Source organism: Tachysurus fulvidraco, chromosome 12 (genome assembly GCF_022655615.1).
Source record: "Tachysurus fulvidraco isolate hzauxx_2018 chromosome 12, HZAU_PFXX_2.0, whole genome shotgun sequence".
NCBI classification, from domain to species: Eukaryota; Metazoa; Chordata; class Actinopteri; order Siluriformes; family Bagridae; genus Tachysurus; species Tachysurus fulvidraco.
Genome location: NC_062529.1, coordinates 3163455 through 3184971, shown reverse-complemented (window position 1 = coordinate 3184971; position 21517 = coordinate 3163455). Strand labels below are relative to the sequence as shown.

General features: G+C 42.4%; 1 protein-coding gene and 1 long non-coding RNA gene across 3 annotated transcripts in view; one reads left to right on the top strand and one right to left on the bottom strand.

The window, feature by feature from the left end:
• The window catches only part of fam184aa (family with sequence similarity 184 member Aa), a 31678-nt gene extending 10955 nt beyond the window's left edge, over window positions 1-20723 (bottom strand). The window contains exons 1-10 of one of the 2 annotated variants that reach the window (XM_047821890.1): window positions 20225-20723; window positions 18408-19241; window positions 17578-17713; window positions 16927-17108; window positions 16480-16665; window positions 15756-15878; window positions 13225-13386; window positions 10513-10634; window positions 10078-10228; window positions 3834-4046 (exon numbers count right to left, since the gene is read on the bottom strand). In XM_047821890.1, the coding sequence (XP_047677846.1) occupies window positions 3834-4046; window positions 10078-10228; window positions 10513-10634; window positions 13225-13386; window positions 15756-15878; window positions 16480-16665; window positions 16927-17108; window positions 17578-17713; window positions 18408-19241; window positions 20225-20455 (2340 nt within the window). In that variant the 5' untranslated portion in view covers window positions 20456-20723. The remainder of the gene's footprint in view (window positions 1-3833; window positions 4047-10077; window positions 10229-10512; window positions 10635-13224; window positions 13387-15755; window positions 15879-16479; window positions 16666-16926; window positions 17109-17577; window positions 17714-18407; window positions 19242-20224) is intronic. The other variant, XM_027159650.2, reaches the window with a different exon arrangement.
• LOC125146088 lies at window positions 3913-4666 on the top strand. The gene is made up of 3 exons (XR_007144603.1): window positions 3913-4036; window positions 4225-4327; window positions 4495-4666. It is a non-coding gene; the product is annotated as an uncharacterized LOC125146088 (long non-coding RNA).
• Window positions 20724-21517: the final 794 nt, after the last annotated feature.

The following is a 21517-nucleotide window of genomic DNA, read 5'->3' as shown; positions in this document are numbered from 1 at the left end:
TTTTATTTATTTATTTATTTATTTGTTTGTTTGTTTATTTATTCTATTGAAGGGTAAATCAGCTACTTTCTTCTTATAATTTTCATTATATTATATTATTTATTTATTTGTATATGTACTTTTTTATTTGTTATGAATTCTACTGGAGAATAATTTTACTTCTTTCTTCTGAATTATTTCCATTCTATTATTTATTTATTTATTTATTTATTTGTTTGTTTGTTTGTTTGTTTGTTTGTTTGTTATTCTACTGGCAATTCAATTGTAGATCATTTTGTGTCTTTTTTCTTATTATTTACATTTCTATCATTTATTTATTTATTTATTTATTTATTTATTATGCTATTGGTAGATAATTTTGCTTGTTTCGAGAAACTGCAACAGTAAAATATATCTAGAAACAGAAAATGGAATTTCCCCTCCTTGAACCGATACCTTATTGTGGTGGAGGGGTTTGCAGGCCTGAATGATCCTAGGAGCTATGTTGTCTGGGGCTTTCTGCCCCTGGTAGGGTCTCCCAAGGCAAACAGGTCCTAGGTGAAGAATATTAAAGCAAGGTCCGTGACGTCGCCCGGTATGGCGCAACCGGGGCCCCACCCTGGAGCCAGGCCCGGGGTTGGGGCTCTCATGCGAGCGGCTGGTGGCCGGGTCTTACCCCACGGGGCCCTGCCGGGCTCAGCCCGAAAGAGCGACATGGGGCCGATCTCCTGTGGGCCCACCACCTGCAGGAGAAACCGTAAGGGGCGGGTGCAATGTGGATTGGGTGGCAGTCGAAGGCGGGAGCCTTGGCGACCCAATCTCTGGACACGGAATCTGACTCTAGGGACATGGAATGTCAACTCGCTGAGGGGGAAGGAGCCTGAGCTGGTGTGGGAGGTTGAGAGATACCGACTAGAGATAGTTGGGCTCACCTCCACGCACAGCTTGGGCTCTGGAACCCAACTCCTCGAGAGAGGCTGGACTCTCTACTACTCTGGAGTTGCCCACGGTGAGAGGCGGCGGGCTGGTGTGGGCTTGCTCATAGCCCCCCAACTTCAGCAGCCATGTGTTGGAGTTTAACCCAGTGAACTAGAGGGTCGTTTCCCTGCGCCTTTCCCTGCGAAAGTGCCCCGACCGGGGACTCCGTCATTCTACTGGGGGACTTCAATGCTCACGTGGGCAGCGACAGTGACACCTGGAGGGGCGTGATTGGGAGGAACGGCCCCCCAAACCTGAACCCGAGTGGTGTTCTGTTATTGGACTTCTGTGCTAGTCACAGTTTGTCCATAACGAACACCATGTTCAAGCATAAGGGTGTCCATCAGTACACATGGCACAAGGACACCCTAGGTCGGAAGTCAATGATCGACTTTGTGGTTGTTTCATCTGACCTCCGGCCGTATGTCTTGGACACTCGGGTAAAGAGAGGGGCGGAGCTGTCAACTGATCACCACCTGGTGGCGAGTTGGGTTCGATGGCAGGGGAGGAAGTTGGACAGACTTGGCAGACCCAAACGTACTGTGAGGGCCCGCTGGGAACGTTTGGCAAAGTCTCCTGTCAGAGAGACCTTCAACTCTCACCTCCGGCAGAGCTTCAACCAGATCCCGAGGGAGGCTGGAGACATTGAGTCCGAGTGGACCATGTTCTCCACCTCCATTGTCGATGCAGCCGCACGGAAATGTGGCCGTAAGGTCTCCATTGCCTGTCGTGATGGCAATCCCCGAACCCGGTGGTGGACCCCGGAAGTAAGGGATGCCGTCAAGCTGAAGAAGGAGTCCTATCGAGCCTGGTTGGCTCGGGGGACTCCGGAGGCAGCTGATAGGTACCGGAGGGCCAAGCGAGCTTCAGCCCGGGCGGTTGCAGAGGCAAAAACTAGGGCCTGGGAGGAGTTCGGTGAGGCCATGGAGAAGGACTATCGGTTGGCCTTGAAGAAATTTTGGCAAACCGTCCGGCGTCTCAGGAGGGGGAAGCAGTGCCCTGCGCACACTGTTTACAGTGGGAGTGGGAATCTGCTGACTTCGACTGGTGACATTCTCGCACGGTGGAAGGAGTACTTCGAGGATCTCCTCAATCCCACCAACATGTCTTCCAGTGAGGAAGCAGAGGCGGAGGGCTCGGTTGTGGACTCGTCGATCCCCCAATCTGAAGTCACTGAGGTAGTTGAGAAGCTCCTTGGTGGCAAGGCACCAGGGGTGGATAAGATCTGCCCTGAGTACCTTAAGTCTCTGGATGTTGTGGGGCTGTCTTGGCTGACACGACTCTGCAACATCGCGTGGCGGTTGGGGACAGTGCCTCTGGACTGGCAGACTGGGGTGGTGGTCCCTCTGTTTAAGAAGGGGGACCAGAGGGTGTGTTCCAACTACAGGGGAATCACACTCCTCAGCCTCCCCGGAAAAGTCTATGCCAGGGTACTGGAGAGGAGAATTCGGCCGATAGTCGAACCTCGGATTCAGGAGGAACAATGCGGATTTCATCATGGTCGTGGAACACTGGACCATCTCTATACCCTCACCAGGTTGCTGGAGGGTTCATGGGAGTTTGCCCAACCAGTCCACATGTGTTTTGTGGATCTGGAGAAGGCATTCGACTGTGTCCCTCGTGGTGACCTGTGGGGGGTGCTCTGGGAGTATGGGGTCCATGGCCCTTTGCTAAGGGCTGTCTGGTCCCTATATGACCGGAGCAGGAGTTTGGTTCGCATTGCCGGCAGTAAGTCAGACTTGTTCCCAGTGCATGTTGGACTCCGACAGGGCTGCCCTTTGTCACCGGTCCTGTTCATTATTTATATGGACAGGATTTCTAGGCGCAGTCGGGGGCCGGAGGGAGTCCGGTTTAGGGACCACAGGATTTCGTCACTGCTTTTTGCAGATGATGTTGTCCTGTTGGCTTCTTCAAATCAGGACCTTCAGCGTGCACTGGGACGGTTTGCAGCTGAGTGTGAAGCGGCGGGGATGAGAATCAGCACCTCCAAGTCCGAGGCCATGGTTCTCAGCTGGAAAAGGGTGGCTTGCCCCCTTCAGGTTGGTGGAGAGTTCCTGCTTCAAGTGGAGGAGTTTAAGTATCTTGGGGTCCTGTTCACGAGTGAGGGAAGGATGGAGCGGGAGATCGACAGGCGGATCGGTGTATCTTCTGCAGTGATGCGGTCGATATACCGATCTGTTGTGGTGAACAGAGAGCTGAGCCGTAAGCGAAGCTCTCTATTTTACCAGTCAATCTACGTTCCTACCCTCACCTATGGTCATGAGCTTTGGGTCATGACTGAAAGGACAAGATCCCGGATACAGGCGGCCGAAATGAGTTTCCTCCGTAGGGTGGCTGGGCGCTCCCTTAGAGATAGGGTGAGGAGCTCAGTCACTCGGGAGGAGCTCAGAGTAGAGCCGCTGCTCCTCCACATCAAGAGGGGTCAGCTGAGGTGGCTCGGGCATCTGTTCCGGATGCCTCCTGGACGCCTCCCTGGGGAGGTGTTCCGGGCATGTCCAACCGGGAGGAGGCCCCGGGGAAGACCTAGGACACGCTGGAGGGACTATGTCTCTCGGCTGGCCTGGGAACGCCTCGGTATTCCCCTGGAAGAGCTGGAGGAAGTGTCTGGGGAGAGGGGAGTCTGGGTGTCCCTGCTTAGACTGCTGCCCCCGCGACCCGGCCCCGGATAAGCGGTAGAAAATGGATGGATGGATGGATGGAATTCAAATTTAAATAGAAATTTCATTTTCTCAGACATGGTTTCTTGTAATCTTCTAATAGGAAAATTCAATCAGTCCACATATTTTACTTGTTTAACGTTAAGATGTCATATTTTGCAGTGTGGGAGTTCAGAAAGGTCTCACTGTGTGTGTGTGTGTGTGTTTTTCTATACTTACCCTGAGCTCAAGCTGGCGTGCCTCCTCCAGCTCCTGCATGGTGCAGCAGTGGGCGTCCTGCAGGTGGCGCTCTCGTTGTTGATGCTCCAACGCTACCTCGTGCAGCTCATGTGCCAAATGCTGTCGCTCTTGAGTGAACTGAGACTGAAGCTGCTGCAGAGCACCGTTTGACTGCGAGAGCTGCAGCTCCAGACTTTGCTTCAGTAAGGAGATCTAACACACACACACACACACACACACACACACACACACACACACACACACACACACACACACACACACACACACACACACACACACACACACACACAGTGTCCATCATATCTAAACACGACAGACACATGACCAAACACGACCTAACAAACAAAAGCGATTAAGAATTCAATCACAGGAAAAAGGGGCAAAGTCAGGAAGACTATCTGCTGCCACGTTATATTGTAATCCACTGGACCCCTGATGCATCAATGCCAAGCAAGAAGTATTTCCTTACTACAGTATGTAACCCTACCCTTTCTTGACTTTCTTAAAGCTCAAGTACTCAGTAGTTTCTGCCACACTTAATCCACCAGCGATGTTAGTGAGCTTTTTTGATTTTGTGTATGCATTTGTGGCATCATCTCATCCATCCATCCACTTTCTGTACTGTTATAATCCTACACAGGGTTGCTGGAAACCTGGAACTTATCCCAGGGAACTCAGGGCATCCTGGAAGAGGTGCCAACTGATTGAAAGGACAATTTAGAGATAACAATCAGCCTAAAACGCACAACTTTTGATTGGAGGAGGAAACCGGAGAACCTGGAGGAAATCCCAAAAGCATTTTGAGAACATAAACAAACACACACATATATATACACTTGCTTCCTGATGTTTTAGACGTATGAGTCGGATGTAGCGTTAAAATTATTATATAACATCCGGAAATAAACCGAATTTTTATTTGCTCTAGATGCCAGAATCATTCTCCCCCTTTCATTAGAAGGCATTTCCAGACCTGAGCTTTTTATATAACGCAGTTTACAACATGACTCATAACGCCAGAGATGACCGACTGATCACAGCATCACTTCTGTCCTTGTAGAGATCAATACATGATTTTCCTGAATCCTTTATTCCCGGACAATGAAATTTTAATCTCAGCAGTAGAGCAGGTCAGTGCACTTTTTTTTTGTTTCCCATCTCATAATAAAATATTAACTTCATTCTTTCTAAAACATAGAGATGCACTCTGAGACCTTAATATACAGTAACTGTAGGTGTTTATGTAATATCTGCAGGGCCACCTGAAAAACAGAGATCCTCAGATAAGGGTGTTATGGCCTGTGAACACATCTTGTTAATAACGCAGAACTAAATTACATCCTGCAGAAACTGAGATGCAATATACAGATCTTTTAGTAGGAAAAAAAAAATCAGATTTCTTCTGTAGCTGAGTTTCAGGAAATCAGATTATGCTGGTTATGGAGCCAGAGAATCATCATCTAACTGCGGATTTAAAGATTTTAATCTGGCTTGGATGTGCTAAGGACTAAAGGTTTTACAGAATCACCACAGAGCTACTGTTCCAAAGGGTGTAGATGTCATTGTGAAGTGTGTTTGATTCTGGGTTCATTTCTACTAAAGATAGATAAATTGCAAAATCCTGGAGTGACGGAGTTTTTATTTAACGTGCCGTGTGAGAGTCAGTAAGTTTTTTGACAGAGGAGCGTGAGCACTTTTTTCTGCTTATATAGACAACCATCTACAACAGTAACTAGAAATGGATAAAAAGTCCATGACTCATTTGTCGATTCCTTTTAATTTCTCGATTGTTTAGGGGAAGTCGTGGCCTAATGGTTAGAGAGTTTGACTACTAACCCTAAGGTTGTGGGTTCGAGTCTCGGGCGGGCAATACCACGACTGAGGTGCCCTGGAGCTAGGCACCGAACCCCCCTAACTGCTCCCCAGGTGCCGCAGCATAACGGTGTGTTCACGGTGAGTCTGGAGAATATTATGATTAAACATGGACATGGGAACCACCAAATTTCTATATTATATGCTACACTTATCTCATATGATAAGGAATCCAGCAAAGATAGAATGAGGAGTTTGGATAATAAAGAGGATCTCGAGGAAACTGTGTGGTCACAAGCATTCTTAAAAGCTCAAATACAAACGATTAATACAAGAATGAAGTTATTGCAACATAAATGGTTGATGAGGACATACTGTATATAACCCGTGAAATGCTTAGCAAATGGTCCTCGGGCATTCCAGACACACGTGTGAAATGTTTAATTGAGAAGGGAACTTTAAGTCATTGTGTATGGGAGTGCCGTAAATTGGAAAATTTTTGGAAAATGGTTGTCAGTACCCTAAGTAACATCATAAAAACTCAAAAACCGTGCATTGCAAAACTTTGTATTTTGGGGATATACAGTACCCAGACCATCTTTCTATCAATAACAATCAGAGGACTCTTATGGACTTTGGCCTTCTGCAGGCCAGGAGGATGATTGCTTTGAGCTGGAAAGAGACTGAAATATCTTCTGCATACTCTTGGATCAAGGAGATGGCAATGTATGTTACTTTAGAGAAGTTAACGTACATTACAAGGGGTAAAGTACAGCAATTCGAAGAGATGTGGGCACCTTTAATTGATTACCTTAAGAAATCAGAAGATGCATGTAATAAGGTTTCGAGTGTGATATATTTTTGTTCTGTTTTGTTTTATTTTAATTGCTGCTCTTTTGATCAACATATTTGGAAGTTTTTTGTATTTTTTTCTCCTTTTGGTGATACAATTTTTGTTATTTGGTTATAGGTTATAATTGGTTTTATTGGAAAATCAATAAAAAAAACATTGTTGAAAAAAAAAATAAGAAAAAAGAATGTAATTAGTAGCGAAACGTTAAGGGCTGAAAAAGAACATCAAAGAATTGCACTTCCTGTTGAAGGAAACAAAACACCCCAAATCAAATGAACGCGATCTCAAAGACGACAGGAGGGACTATCGACCGCCAGACAGCAGCTTTTCCCTCCTCCTTAGTGACAGAACGAAACTGAAAGAGCTGTCATATTCCTTCACGTTTCTCAGTGAGATGAACGGAAAACGTACAGTACCCTGCTGACTGCTTTGAGATTTGTGCCACCTGATGAAATATTGGAATGAAATTTTCCTGACAAAATAACAGGTAATCCCTGACAACATCTAAGCTCCAAATAGAACTTCATTTAGGATTAATGTCTAAGTGAGGGCTGAATTACAGCATGTTGTCTGCCAGCAGGCACTTAATACAGGCGTCGGCTTGAAATGTGGGATGGAGAAATTACAGAGGACAAAAAATCACACTGTGGGGCTGCCGTAGCTACACACACATATAACATACAATTACTTAAAAACAGTACACGTGTGTGTGTGGGTGTGTGTGTCATACAGCATGAGTATCTGTAATACCACAGACACTAAATGTCAAGCTAAGTATTTCAGCTTTTTGCCCAAACAGCAAAAATAAGCAGTCACTTGCTATAAGCAGATAAGCAGTAGCTTGCAAATAAGCAGTAGCAGTAGCAATAGCTTGCTAATCGACATGCTTATTTTCATGCTAGCTCACAGCAACAGCAGCTCATAAATAACCCCCACCCAGGGGAATGCATTAGGCGTTCATCTTGTTGGTTCAGTCACTATAGTGTATTAAATAAGTAATAAGTAGAAAGAACATTCGGTGCTTTCGAACGTAATCTCAGGTTATACTCAACGGGTGTCTTTATAAAGAAATACTACAGAAATACTACTATCTCGTTTATGCTCTTAGGAAATCTTTTCCTTTAATATTTTAATTATTTTATTTCTACTAACAACTGATACCCTGTGAAACTATGTGACGTAATCCTGATGTACATTAAAGGTGAGGTCTCCGATGTTTGAAAGCCGATGTTGACATTTGAAATCACCAAAACAAACACTCCCCTAACCCAAACAGGTCCCACCCCTGTATTGATAGCTCCGCCCACACATACATACGTAACCCAGGCAACTGATGAAAAGAAATGTGTCTTTATCATAGCTGAAGGGAAGAACAATACGATTGCAGATAAACAAACAAGCAAAAATGACACACAAGCATAATCATGTAAAGGACAAAGGCATATATTAGTTCTGTGTAACAAAGCAAAACCAACGTTACTCACCTATCGAGAAGGAAAAAAGCGCCTCGGCGTCTTAAGTAAAGTTGAGCTTCCCCGAGTCAATAACTCCTGAGCTGAACGCTGTTACTACACAAAACGCGGTTGTAGCCGCCTCTCTACATTACTACGATAGAAAAGAGGTGTTATTTGTGTAGTAACAGCGTTTAGCTCAGGAGTTATTGACTCGGGAAACTCCAACCTGTGAATATGCGCCAACTTCCTGCTCCTTCAGTTCTCTCCAGCGCTGGAAAGCTGATCCTATATTAACACGTCCTACTTCTTGCCTTATCGTAAGCCTTTCTTCGCTTCCTTTCTGTGTTTTTATCCTCCATGTCAATGTTAAAACCGCTTTCTGCTAATGTCACACATGCGCACTGAACACTCTTTTTGCCGCATATTGACAAGACACGCCCCTTTCTGCTCATTGGGTACACGTTAGTTTTGTTTTTGTTTAGTTCGGTGTCGCAATTTTCTGCAGCATTTCTCAAACGTAGTGTACGTGATATCTGGACAAGTTTCTCATGTAATTCAAAGCAGGCGGCGAACTGTAGCTCTGACGTAATATTTAAAAGCGATTACAGCACCTTCTTACAAAACAAGCCAAGGTGTTTTAATATTTAAACAGAGTGCATGAAGGTGTCATTTAAAATGGTGCACAAGCAAAGTGTGTATGGAGTATTGCAACTAATAAATGGAGACTTTTCAATTATGCAAATTACTAAAATGTATTACAGTAAAATATCACATGGTATAGGTGATGCTTGCTCTGAGAGACATAAAGCATCTTTTCAAGCTCTTCTAACTATAGTACATGAACTCAGAGATGGCCTGGGATTGTCTAGTGCTGCTGTGATTGACAGAGTGAGACAGACAGACACTAATACCATCCCTCACAGTTATAACGCAGCCAAATCTGCTCTCTCGGCTCCGAGCCACAGCTGGCACACCTAATAGTTGATTGGAGACCGAGATGAATTAATTAAACCAGTAGAATCAGGTATGTCTCCTGCTTGGTTGGATAGAAAGCCTGCAGCTACACAAGTCCTTTTGTGGATAAGCTCGAGGAGCCGTGCTGGAGAGCAGTACGCATTTTTCGAATATATACTAAACAACATTATTACAATACAATACTATATAATAATGCTTTTAAAAATATTTAAGCTTTGAATAAGTAAATCTGTATGGTTTTAATTGGAAATAATACCACATTAAAATAAAAGATGGGAATATTAATAGGAATATTAAAGCTGCCTATATCCCTCTGTTCAGTGCAGCTAATTTCATTTCGTTTTATTTAATTTTACTTTAAAAAAAATTTTATTCCATTTTTACTGTTCTATTCCTATTCTATTTTTATTCCATTTGACTCTATTTTAATTATATTTAAGGACAGGATAAATTTTTTCTTTTTTTTCTGTTTATAGGAACATAAAAATAATGCCTGTTTACCATGTCCATATTACACCCTCTAGTTGTTGATTGTTTTCCTCTAACAGCATGTCTCTTATTATGTTAACAGCATGTCTCTTATTATGTTAACAGCATGTCAAATTCTCTTATTAATATTCTGACTTTTTCAATCAATCAACTTAATGATTGTTAAAAAAGTTAAAAAAGAATTAAAGGAAAAGAACGGTCTTTAGACAGAAATGATTGATTTATGTGTTGCAGTGCATGAAAATGTAATTCATTAAAAATGTTTGAACATGGAGAGATAACGCCGTCCATAAAGTACCTGTCAGTCACTGAGTCAGACCGAGAAAATAAATCAGTCCATATTTGCGTCTTGGGATTTTGTTTCATTCTTTTCTGATAACACATTGTTGGTTGTTATCTCTTCCACTCTGTATAACTGCTCACTGTCTCATCGACACATGCGTCATGATGATTGGATTATACATAGAACAGCGCTGGCTTCGCATTATTAATCTCACTCATATATAGCAAGCAGTGACTCATCAACTCATTTAATGCTGAGCCCTCACATAGACGTCAAACGGCGCAGTGAAGCAAATTGAGACAAATGAAGACAAATGACATGCTTTCACACGATGCGTGAACTGCGAGGGTGCGCTACCTGCTCCAGGAGATCCTCCACTCTCCTATGCCAGCTCTCTCTGGCTGTCATGATCTCCATGTCTTTCTGCTGAGATAGCTGGCTGAGTGCTGCTTGTTTATCAACCTCGTTTTCATCTGTCAGCTCCTCCCTTAAAGTCTTCAGCTCAGCTCTACATACACAAACACACACACACACTTTTAATACCTTCCTGAGGTTCTTCTCTAGATAAAAATTCCAACAATATTCCCAGCTTTTCTTTATAACGATCAACACTTGAGTTTAACCCTCCAACCGTGCTTTGTGCACGAGGGCATTGTCATGCTGGAACAGGTTTGGTGAAAGGAAATTGTAATGCTCCAGCATTCAAAGACATTCAGAAAACACAATCATTTGGCCATATAATGTATAAACTGTGAGCTTTCTGATACGTGGATCCTGGTTGAACTACTGTACCTCAGAGCATCTGTCCACTTGTTATCGAGCTCCTTTGTAATTTTATCCATTTTCTGCTTCTCTTCAGCTTTGATGCTAACGATCCTGACCTCATGCTGCTGCTTCTGGCTTTCAATCTCTTCCTGTGAAAAACAGAAACAGGGTTTTTTTTATGTGTGTGTGCGTGCATGTGTGTGTGTGTGTGTGTGTGTGTGTGTGTGTGTGTGTGTGTGTGTGTGTGTGTGTGATAGATCATTATTTCTAAAGGCAGAGTAATTACAGTTGATTGCACACAGGAATCATTAGAAACATTTGTTTTTCCGCTATCTAACTCCGGACATATGGAAGAAAATGAGCATCCTGGGCCACATTCACATCTGAATAGGGCTTAATTTTGCGTTTTCAAACGAAGGATTGTTCACCTCACGGTGCTGTGATACCCAGCTGTGCCGTGCGGTTAATACGGATACATATGGCATCAATTGTGACATCTTTTTTTTTTGCCAAAAATGAGCCATTATGTATTCATTTCATGCTTTTCTTTATGAATAGTCAATAATTCATAGTTCGACTGACCGCTGAGTGATTAATGGATGCAGCACTTTTGTGTCATACAGTATGTTCTATTCTTACAAATGCATGTCTTGATCTTCTTTCTATCTTGTTGCCGGAAACCTATTTGTACATGTAGCAACTGCATACAGCTCTAGTACACAAAATTCTGCTCAGATGTTGCTCAACTTTGATATAAATAAAAGCATTTAATAAATGTAAATGTTGGTTCATAAATATCTATAAATAAGTATCTATCTATAGGATGTTTTCTGAACATGTAGTTATAGAGGTGACATGAGCGCATACTCAGTATGCATTTATTAGATATAATCTAAGAATTCAGAGAATTCTAATCAACATTCATAGCAGGGGTTAATAGATGAGCAGATGGTATAACTGCAGGCAGATTTATTAATGATATCCAGGCACGGGCTGGTAGGTCAAAGACAAAAACAAGACAAAGTATTTTAATAGGGACTAGAGTAAGAAAACTAAACCAACTAGACACTGTCGTATGACATTCCCTTGTAATGTGTGTTTGCATGCTGGTTAAAATCTGAACTGTAACTGCATTTAGCAAAAAAAATCTGTTCTACAGTACCTACCAACCTTTGGCTGCAATTTCAGGTCTTCTGGGATGTGTCTCTATCAGCTTTGCACATCTGGATCCTGATATTTCTGCACATTATTCGTGCCAAAATGCTCAAGTTCTGCCAGATCGTTAGTGAACAGCAGTTATAAAGTCTTCGCAACCGAGTGACTGGTCCATCCCAAATTTTTGGTTTTGAACAGCATCAGTGCAGCTTGGCACACTAAGTTTATTATCCTGTTGGAAGTTCAAACTCTACCCCAGGCTCAAGTGTCTGGCAGAATGGAACAGGTTTTCTTTTAAGACTGTTCCATGAATCTTGTTTTCAACCCTGACTGATCTCCAATTTCAGTTTATTCATTGTAAGGAAATGCATTCCTGTGACATAATGCTACCCCAACCATACTGTACTTCACTGTAAGGATGCTGTTTCCAAAGACCAAGGTCAGAAAGTTCCACTTTGTTTCATTAGAACCTTTTTCCACATGACTGCTGAGGCTCCAACATGACTTTTGGTAAATCCCAAATGGAAATTAAAGATTGTCCATGCTAGCTGAACAGTTTCTATTTGAGATCTCTCTAGTACATTTAGAGTTACTCTTGGTCTCTGCTTGCTTCTCCAATGACTTTTTACCCTGCCAGTGAATTATGTTGGGTGGCCACTATGCAGAGTCATGCACTCTTTCCAAATAATGGATTAAATGGCACTAATTGGAATTTTCTATTATCTCACTTACTGTAACGCCGTTACTTTTGACAGTAACTAATAATCTAACGCATTACTTTTTTAAACAAAGTAACTCCGTTACCGTTACTATATGATGCGTTACCCGTTACTTTTTTAATGAATTAATTTTGGCTGAAGTGTAGCCTACAGCCTAACCTGTTTACAGCAGTGACGCATTGTAGGATTGGTGGATGCCAACCTGTAAACACGAAGAAGACGCGCTGTGGGCGTGTTTTCGTTTATTCATGTATGTGCGGCAATAATTCCGAAACACATGGGCTATAGCCCGCCCACACTGACAATTGATTGGTTGACTTACCGAAACAGGCCAATCAGGATTGGCCTCCTCCCTCTCTACCGTGCGCGCGCTACAAGGTTTGGACACATACTCGAATACTTGTCTCTGTCGCGCATGCGCGCTCTTGCTCGCTCGCTCTAGAATCCAGGAGATTGTAACTAAATTGCGGGAATCACGGAGCCGCTATCAATGTGCGGAAGACTCCCGGAACATCCGGGATACTTGGGATGTCTGGTTTTGTGTTTGTATAAACCATAACGCATAAAAGGGCATTAGTGGGAACATTAAAGAACGTTCTTTAAAAAAGTAACTAAAAAGTTACTTTTAACAGTAATGCGTTACTTTTTGGTGTAAGTAATCAATAACGTAATTGAGTTACTTTTTGAATAAAGTAACTAGTAACTGTAACTAGTTACTATTTTTTAGTAACTAGCACAACACTGCATATATGTTTGCTAGGCACTGTACATCAAAAATAGAGAACATAGCACAATTCTAAACATCAGTCTGTCATGGAGATCATGCCAGAGATGACTGAATAGATTTTACTTCTTTATGACCTACCTGTAGATCAGTAAGGACATGACTGGTTTCTCTCACTCTGGCTCTTGTGGCATCCAGCTCAATGAGCAGCTTCTCCTGGTTTTCTTTTAGACGAGAGATGTGATTCTCAGCTGAATCCAGGTTTGCCTCACCCTCCTTTACCAGCTCCTTAAGATGAGATACCTAAAAATCGGCAGGCAAAATCACTTAATCGTCAAAGAAATAAAAATACCTTTATTTGCCCATAATGTTTTTATTTATTTCAGAACGATAGATAGATAGAAGACCTACATCAGATCGGTGGTCCTGATAACAATGTTGAGTGTCTTGTCTCAAGAACGGAAGAAGAGAAGAGCCAAACAGGGAGCAAGTCTAATCACCTAATTAACAGATTTTCTTGTTTCAAATAAAGATAGCAGGTTTCCCCCTGTTTTTTTTTTTTCAATTTGAAGGGGTTGAATTTTTTCCTGAAGGTCCTCGTATTTCACATGATAAGAACCACAGGACTGGGTCACATTCTCAGACATATTAGGTTCTTACTTCAATGTTCCCATTCATTCATTCATTCATTTTCTACCGCTTATCCGAACTACCTCGGGTCACGGGAGCCTGTGCCCCTGAGGCACGGGGAGAACATGCAAACTCCACACACACAAGGCGGAGGCGGGAATCGAACCCCCATCACTGGAGGTGTGGGGCAAACGTGCTAACCACTAAGCCACCGTGCCCCCAATATTCCCATTTCAAAAGCATATTTCAATATTATTTTGCACGAATCAGGACATGATTAAGAATGCTTCACACACCGTGGTGTATATTATCATGCTTGCCAATGAGGTTTACTCGGGACCCTGTCTGAGGTATAGTCTTTTGTAAAGAATGCTTGGACTGATGACAGCAGCTGAATTGGTAATTCCCCTAGCACTCACAGAACTCCAGGCATTCCTGGGATGGATCATTAACTTACAACAGGACTCCAATCATCATAGACTCAAAAGTTCCTGTCTCAGAAAACAGGGCCCATTTATTGGCCAGCTTGCATGGCAGAGTAGTACAGTATGAGACCGGTTGGAGGCTGTTCCCTATTGGAGAAAGATAATCATCTCAAAAACTTCCCTCACAACCTGGTAGACTATCTGGTGTTGAAAAGGTCCTGTCCCTACAGTGTTATGCCTGTCAACTGGCCAGCAAAAGTGTGAAGTGGTCCAGCTGGTCTCAAATCTTTCTTGACAGTTCTAATACATCGCTTTGTTCAGCTCTGTTCAACCATGGTTGATAGTCAGTTATGTTATTCACAAATGGTGAGTGTGAGTTTTTTTGCCATGCATGATTTACTCTCAGGTGGGCCTTACTACAACCTTCTCACAGACACCATTTCATTTGGTGGTGTAACGGTTGACAGACCTTCTGTTGAAACTGGGCACACATCCAGGGCAGTAGTGTAGTGTCTGCACCGTGAAACATCTGGGAGGTTTGAACAGGCACACGATTTGCTTTTTGGTAGAATCTTTATTAACTATTCTCTTCCCTATACTAGAGCACTTCATAGACAAGGAAATTGTGTCTCTCTGTACGGCACTCATTCAGATTCATCCAAAGACAGATAGATTCCCTGTCAAAAGGGGATGACCCTTACGCATACTAAAAGAAGGTGGGCTATTGTCATCCATAAATCTATCTGAACTTCTTTGCACACCCAGGATCACCCGAGTCTATTCCAGGGGAGCGGGCACAAGGCAGGGCCTATTTTCTTTTCTTTTATTTTAGTTTTAACCCTACATATATGTTGACCTAAATATTCCATATTTGCTCCAGTTTTTTTCCACTTCCCATATATGGTCATAGTTTCCTGTTCCTGCAGTTCTCAACCCCATAGAAGTTTCACTATGGAATTTGTTACTCTAGTTTGTTCATGGATTATATTTTATGTATACAAGATGTATTTCGAAGCTGTCCTAGGTCTTCCAGTATCCTAGTTTCTTCTTTTAATTATGGTCAAATTATGTTTGTATGATTATTTTGACCGCAGCAACGGATTGTAAACCTATATTGTGTTATACTCTCATGGCTAGAATTATGGCAGTATATTTATATAATAATTATAACAAATTCATGTGTTAAAATAAATTCTATCATTTGTAGTGTTCTTTCTTTTGTAGTCATTCACTTCTCGGGTCACGGGGAGCCTGTGCCTATCTCAGGCGTCATCGGGCATCAAGGCAGGATACACCCTGGACGGAGTGCCAACCCATCGCAGGGGACACACACACTCTCATTCACTCACACACTACGGACAATTTTCCAGAGATGCCAATCAACCTACCATGCATGTCTTTGGACTTGGGGAGGAAACCGGAGTACCCGGAGGAAACCCCCGAGGCACGGGGAGAACATGCAAACTCCACACACACACAAGGCGGAGGCGGGAATCAATCCCCCAACCCTGGAGGTATGAGGCGAACGTACTAACTACTAAGCCACCATGCCCCCCAGTGTTCTTCAAATTACTATAAAACACCATGCTTGCTGTAGAGTATTTTGTGTTTCCGTACCTCTTGGTTGGCAATATTGAGCTTGGCAGTGAGCTCCTCACGGAAAGTGTCCAGCTGCTGCTGCATGCGACCTTTCTGTTCCTCCAGTGAGAGACGCTGAATCTCATACTGCTGTTTCATCTCCTGAGAACAGGAAAGTAAAAGTGTAAACATGCTGAAAAACTGGCAAATTGAAAGCCTCACACACACACACAGGATTAGCATGGATGTGTTCCCCTAAAAGACCCTAAAGAATTGTTGATGGAAGAAATGTCCTCCAGATGAAATTTGGACTGGATCCATGGGTACATGTCACACCTTGGTATGCATAAGGAGAATCGTAAGATTCGAATTCATATGTTGTTTTTTTTGTAATGATTCTTTTGTTGCTACAGAAACAATATCGTATCAGAAAGAGCACCTTAACATCAACCTATGCAGCTTTGTCAGAGCTGATTATCTAAAAAAAAAAAATCAACCCACTGACTGTATAAACGAGAACTTTGGAATGCAAATTGCAATGCAGTATCATTTAGCACTCCAGAACCCAAAGGAAAGTGTAAATGAAGCTAATGCATCACACACCCAACACGCTTTGCTCCAGCTGATTAAATAAACACACCATCTTATTTCTAAAATCAGTATCTTGAGAAGAGCATCCAGGATCTGAGACATATATCGTATCTTCTCATAGCATATAATACTTTCATACCCTTGACCATGCCTTCAAAATTTAAGCACCTACATTAACAAGCTGTTCCTTCTCTCTCTCGGCAGCACTGTGTGCACGTTCTAGTTGAGCTCTGTGCTTCTCCATAACCTCATTAAGAGCCTCTGCTTCATTTTCTTTAATGTGAATAGCCTCTTCTTCATATTTAGATCGAGCCTGAGCCAAATCCAGCTCATAAGCTTGCTTCTGCTCAAACAAGGCCTGTGAAAAAAAAGCACAGATGGGATTTAGTGCACAAGGAAAGTGGCACAGCCAAGATTTCATTTCATAACTTTCACTAAGCATTGTTAGTTGTAATACCTCTAATTATCTGTAATAATCTGTAATTATGTCGTTCTTACTACTGCTATTATTACCATTATACTCGTATCTAAAGGTAAAGCTGAGGACGGATTGGTGCTCCAGTATAAATCTAGTGATATCTATAAAAAGAGCTAGGACAGGAAGAACAAAATGACCTACTTTTTCCAGGTTGAGGATCTGCATGCGCTGCTGTTCATCTAAAGCCTGGCTCTGACTCTGCAATCTGTCCTTCTCCTCCTCCAGCTGGACGATCTTCTCCCTCAGACGGCTCTGCTCCTGCTGCAGGTCCTTAATCGTGGCCTCATGGCTCATCTGAGTGGCCTGCAAAGTGCCGATCTGACCTGAGACAGAAAACAACAACAACCTGTCAGATACATAGACATTTGATAGATAGATAGATAGATAGATAGATAGATAGATAGATAGATAGATAGATAGATAGATAGATAGATAGATAGATAGATAGATAGATAGATCCAAAATATGAATTAAAAATATATGCCATCGTCATGGATCAGCTGCAGGGAACTGTTTTTAATTAAACTGCATGTCAGAACATAAACACAATGTAAAAATATCATTATAAATGTAATTGTAATGTAATGAAGTGACTCCACTGAAATCCCTGAAGTTTAAATCCCCACGTTCTTAACCAGGCATAACAATGAGAAATCAAACAGCAATTAATAAGCGGGATTCTGTGCCATCCGTCTTGTCTCTATGAGATTGAGTGTGTGTGTGTGTGTGTGTGTGTGTGTGTGTGTGTGTTTGTTGGGGACTGTAATTGTGTCCCTGAGGCAGTTCATTTACTGGCTTTGTGAAGGATTTCAGTGGCCTGCTGTTGCACTCTATCTCTGCTTCCCTCCAGCTCGTACTCTGTATCCTTCAGCTGCATCACCCAAATCTCTCCGTCCTGTATAGCCTCCTCCAGCTGCTTATGCAACTCCTGTCCATGAAAAAAATTGATCACGCCTTTAATTCAGCACTATTTAAAAAAAAATCTTAAAAAACATTTAATGAAATCAAAAGTTACATTTGTATCATACTTTCAGACATTACTAAGGGTGCCAATAATTCTGGAGCTGCTTACACTTCTCTTTGTCTCACTGGACCAAGTCATTTTCTTTTTTCTTTTCTTTTTTTAGATATTATAGCTACTTTCATCTGTGTATAATGTAACGATTACTATAATGTAAATCTAATCTGTAAATTTAAGTCTGTGAAGTCTGTGGTTTAAAAGCCAGTAGTTAATAAACAATGAATTAATGCATCAGAAAATATATCAACTAATCAGATTCAGTGAGCAAATGAATAGACTTCTGTTGGAATCTTAAACACTTCTTTATTTTTTAAAACAATGCTTTTCAAACTGAGGTTCTGGAGACTCCTAGGTCTGGAGACTGTAGACTCCCAAGGGTCCATGAAGCATAGGCAGGAAGTTCTTCTAGTTATTCATTTATTTTACTTGCTCTTTTAATTGATTGTTTGTATTAAATTCATGCTTCACGTTTAGCTCCTGTAATTCTTGTACTAACAAGAAGCTCAATGAACTTGAACATGAACTTCTTTGATCTTAAGTAAAACCATACATCATGTGATGTAATTGGATTGTAATGTACTAGCCCAATACAGATCATCACCTTAATGGTGACCTCTGCGTTATTGAGAGAGGCCTGGAGCCTGTTGGTTTTGTCCCGGCTCTCGCGTGCCTCCTCCTGTGCACGATGCAGATCGGAGCGAAGTTTACACAGCGTTCTTTGCAGCGCGGCCTCCTGTAACTGAAACTCCTTCCTGAGCTCCACTTCACTCCTTTTCCAGGCTAACAGTTTCTCGGTTGTGAGTTGCTGCGTGCGCCTCATAGCCTCAAACTCACGCTCATAAAATGCACGCAAATCGTCCAGCTTTGTCTCATACTCCTCCTCCAGGTTCTCCTTCTCCTGCTTCAGCTCCTCTATAAGCTCCTCTAGCTCAATCAGCTCCTCCTGATCCACACATGTTGAGGCACTCTGGCTCTGCTGGTGGTTCTCCATCAGCTCCTGCAGCTCATGATGATGGATGGATTTGAGCTCATCCATCGCTCGTTGTTTCTCCTGCTCGATTCGGCCTTCCAGTTGGCTGAAGGAGCGCAGCTTCTCCTCAAAGTCGCATCGGAGCTCCTCAGCTTCATGCTGCATGGAGGTGACGTGCTGGGAGTGCTGTTCTTCAGAGCTGAGGCGCATCTCCTCGACACGACGTCGGTACAACTCAAACTCAGTAAGCGCCTCGTGTTTCAGCTGCTCATGCAGCTCCAGAGATTCTTCCAGAGCGTGGAGCCGTCGCTTCAGCTCGGCATCGGCACCCATCCTGTTCCGGTAATGAAGGATCTTCTCACGTGTCTCGCTCAGGACATGCTCGAGCTCATCGTCATGAGTGTCTTTCAGGGATCGGATAGCTTCTTCATGCTCATCGTTTTTGGTGTTCAGTGCATAAATGACCTGTGAAAATTAAACGACAGAGAGTCCTTATCTAAAAACTCTTATTTTTCAGCCTTGAGCACTTTTTCTTGATGATATATATATATATATATATATATATATATATATATATATATATATATATATATATATATATATATATAAATAATTTTTGGTCTTATTTATAGGAGAGGAAAAAAGACTGCTACAGCGTAAATGCATATATCATAGAAAGAATAAAACACATGTAGGAAAGCTGCGACGTGGTTGATTTATGTCTTACATTACACTGGGGAAAACTTTGCTTCGTTTTCTCTTCCAACTCAGTAACTATTTGCTTCCTGCTGCTTCAGGGTTTCTTACTGCGGTGAACAATGATTCTCCTTTTCATCTTTAATTCATCCCACGATCTTTCTCATCCTGGCTAATTAGCATACTGTTAACTGTTTGACTCAGTATGCCTTTATTATTGCCAGCCTATGATTATCCAAAAATAAACTGTTTCACTGTTGTAAATGAGCTCATTACCAGTTTGGGATTTTAAGTTACATAATAAAAGCATGCAGTGTATTTAGCGAGTTGTATAACATTATACAGATTGCTGTCCTGCCTTGAGGTCTCAAATATACAGAAGATTCATCTCTCTCTCTCTCTCTCTCTCTCTCTCTCTCTCTCTCTCTCTCTCTCTCACACACACACACACACACACACACACACACACACACACACACACACACACACACACACACACACACACACACACACACACACGCACATACGCAACATGTTAAAATATCAAGGTTTACAGTGTAAAACGATGCATGTATGCATGCAAACAAACAAACAAACAAACAAAAAAACATGCACATGTTCAGGTGATTGCAGAAGGCTAATGATGAGGTCATACTGTGGCTTGACGTTGAAAATACACAACCAACAAGCAATATGTGATGCGAATGTGAGCAGTGTGCGATGACTTATCGTGCATAAACGATAACGCAGACCTTTGTGAGCTGGGCAATTTTCTTGCTCATTTTCAGGTGCAGCTCGTTCGTGTACTCCATCACGAGCTCCGACTCGTAAAGCAGTTTGCATGATGTTGAGGACGGACTGGTTCCTGATGCACACGAAGCAGGAGCAGCAGGGTTTCCTGGAGGAGGTGGAGGAGGAGGTGGAGGATGCTGTTGCTGTTGCTGCTGCTGCTGCTGCTGCTGCCATCCAGCTCCTGTCGCCATCTTCACAGCTTCCCATTCCCTCCGGTCACAGCATTATTATAGAAGATCCTGCGTGAACGATGTTGCACCACAACTACACAAGATCACACAAAGGCATCTCGAGTTTTCCTCCCCTAGTGCCAACAAAGCGCGTGCGTTAAGACGCATCCACAATCCAGAGGCGTCATGCGGTGATCGGGGTGCGCGCAGCGAATGAGGGCTGAATGCGTGTGATGCGTGAAGAGTGAGCGTATATCATCACCACGTCGACCTGTGCAGCGTTAAAAAGCAAAAAAAAGGAAAGAAAAGAAAAGAAAAGACACAGGTCACGTGACTGTGCTGCGAGCTGAGGGCTGACATCATATCTCTCGTTCCACGCTGCTGCGTATCGGCGCGTGAACGTACAACTTTTCATTCATAACACAATCAACAAGCTTCTGATTACTAACACGTCTCTGATTCATCTTCTCCAGATTTCTATAACATACACACTGGATGTGATGCCAGTCCGTTACAGGACGAATTAATTATCACAATCACACAGTCTAGCGAAACAATTAACACAAATCAAAAATAAAAAAAAAAACCACACAAATTTTATTATTTATTTATTTATTTAGTCATTCCTCTATATAGCTTGCATATTCAAAGGTGCAACATATTACAATATGCAAGACTCAGGGGCGGTTCTAGGATTTCATCTTTAGGGGGTTTTAGCCCTCAGTGAGAATTTAAAACAAGAAGAGTTTTATATTATATATTATATGACTACATAGTAAGCCAAAAGTTATGCTATTATTTAAAATGGCAAAAGGGACACAAACATTTTATGCATGATGTAATGATGTCAGTCTTGAATCAAATCAGTTCATGTATGTGTGCATTCTCTACAAACAGTGTGTCCGAAGAATGCAGTCATTAATAAAATAAATATTCACAAGACAAAGACCAAATCAATAAATGTTGTTTTTATCTAGTATTTAATGGATTGTTTGCATTAATATTTTGTTTGTGCTACAACTCTGGTAATAAGAATAGTGACATTTCACTGCTTTTGGTTGCAGTCTTTTTCGGTTTTCCCCT